The 2,202-nt window shown below is 35.6% G+C and overlaps 1 protein-coding gene across 1 annotated transcript; it reads left to right on the top strand.

Moving 5' to 3' along the window:
* The first annotated feature begins 538 nt into the window (after window positions 1-538).
* LOC106337982 (serine/arginine repetitive matrix protein 1) lies at window positions 539-1,612 on the top strand. The gene is made up of 3 exons (XM_013777064.1): window positions 539-633; window positions 783-1,280; window positions 1,323-1,612. Exons 1-3 carry the CDS (start codon window positions 570-572, stop codon window positions 1,610-1,612), a joined length of 852 nt encoding a protein of 283 aa, XP_013632518.1. The 5' UTR covers window positions 539-569.
* The last annotated feature ends 590 nt before the right edge of the window (window positions 1,613-2,202 follow it).

Here is a 2,202-nt window from a genome sequence, read left to right as displayed (position 1 = left end):
CATAAAACAAGTCAAATTTTTCTTGTGTCATGTTGAGAATTCAGATCTAAATTTATTTTATTATTAGGTTTGTGAAATTCTGAGGTCAGGTTTCTGAAATTTTAAAATATTTTTTTGGGTTTAGGATGTATTGGGATAAACCGATATCCAGAATACCAATACACAATCGTTTGGATATTATTACAAGTTTGGTTTGGGTTAAGTTCAGATGCAGTTACAAACGCCTATATCTAAACAAAATCATAAAATCAAAACATAAATGTAGAGATATATAGAACTCACAAAACAAAAAGAGAATTTATATTGAAAGAAACGAGGTCATATATATGTACATATATGTAAAGTATAAATAAATGTCCTCGTTAATGTGTAATATATGTAAAATATCTAGCCACCAAAAAATGGAAAACACATAAATGTAAAAATTGCATAAGATGTAGTTACTAAAATCGAGTCTTGTGAAGGATTCTATCCCTTATAAATTCCAATGTCTTTGCAAAGGAGATACACGCACAATTCTTATATATATTATCACATAAGCCATAAGAAAAGAGTCGAAAGAGCAAAGGATGATGGCTTTTAAGAGTTTGGTTATAGTTCTCATAATTTTCTCTCTCTTTGGTCTTAATCAATGTAAGGATTTGTTCAGTCACTTATTTGTCTATTTAGTGCCCGAAATCAAAACTAATATATATATATATATATATATATATATATATATATATATATTGGTTCTGATTGTTGATGAGCTAATTATGATAAAACTTGCTTGGTGTATGAAGGCCAACACGATCTGGAACATCCCAAGGGATACGAAAGGTGTGTTAGAAAAATGATGGGAGAGCCATGGACACTTGAGTTTCTGTGTTGTGTCGAAGATCCTAAAACTTGCTTCGCTGGCTTTCTAGAGGAAGCATGCATCATAAGGTGTCCGCCGTTGAAGAAAAGAGGACCAAAGCCGCCGTTGAAGAAAAGAGCACCAAAGCCGAGGTGTCCGCTCTTGAAGAAAAGAGGACCAAAGCCGCCGTTGAAGAAAAGAGCACCAAAGCCGAGGTGTCCGCTCTTGAAGAAAAGAGGACCAAAGCCGCCGTTGAAGAAAAGAGCACCAAAGCCGAGGTGTCCGCTCTTGAAGAAAAGAGGACCAAAGCCGCCGTTGAAGAAAAGAGCACCAAAGCCGAGGTGTCCGCTCTTGAAGAAAAGAGGACCAAAGCCGCCGTTGAAGAAAAGAGCACCAAAGCCGAGGTGTCCGCTCTTGAAGAAAAGAGGACCAAAGTCTGATTGTTGATGAGCTAATTATGATAAAACTTGCTTGGTGTATGAAGGCCAACACGATCTGGAACATCCCAAGGGATACGAAAGGTGTGTTAGAAAAATGATGGGAGAGCCATGGACACTTGAGTTTCTGTGTTGTGTCGAAGATCCTAAAACTTGCTTCGCTGGCTTTCTAGAGGAAGCATGCATCATAAGGTGTCCGCCGTTGAAGAAAAGAGGACCAAAGCCGCCGTTGAAGAAAAGAGCACCAAAGCCGAGGTGTCCGCTCTTGAAGAAAAGAGGACCAAAGCCGCCCATGAAGAAAAGAGGACCAAACGCGCCTCCCCCACATTTTCTATAGATATTTTCTCTTAAGATCTATTGGCTTTTAATATCTAATTAATAATTAATAATCATTCTCTATCAAATTGTTTTTAATCGAATAATATGTTGCTTAGTTATTTTGCTTTGTTTTTTTGAATGATAATTAATAATTAATAATCATTCTCTAGTCACTATTATTATGGCATGACCAATTTCGATAAAATATATATATACGAACAAATCTTATGTGCAGAAAAACCATATCTCTACAAAAATCTATTCGATGTCATCCTCCTTCGCGGCATCTCTAACGTTCCTTCTTTGTTGTTGATCAAGATAAGTATCCTATAATTATTCTATCTCACGCTTGTGTCACTGGTTTGGAGTGGCTTATTATTTGTGTTTGTAAAAATCGAAGTTGTTCTAATAGAGTGTGTATATTCTCTTATGTTCTAGCAAACAATCTTAAGTTGTCTTGACTTACTATGTGCGTTAATTACTATATATCTGCCTGAGGGTTCTAATCATGCTTATTCATAATTTATAAAAAAAATGCTAATTCATAATTTGCGTGTATCTTATGATTCTGTTCTATATGTATCTGCATCACATAGATTTTATTACTAT

This window comes from Brassica oleracea, chromosome C4 (assembly GCF_000695525.1).
Source record: "Brassica oleracea var. oleracea cultivar TO1000 chromosome C4, BOL, whole genome shotgun sequence".
In the NCBI taxonomy this organism is placed as follows: domain Eukaryota; kingdom Viridiplantae; phylum Streptophyta; class Magnoliopsida; order Brassicales; family Brassicaceae; genus Brassica; species Brassica oleracea.
The sequence above is the reverse complement of the archived record's forward strand: the minus strand, read 5'-3'. Positions and strand labels throughout refer to the sequence as shown.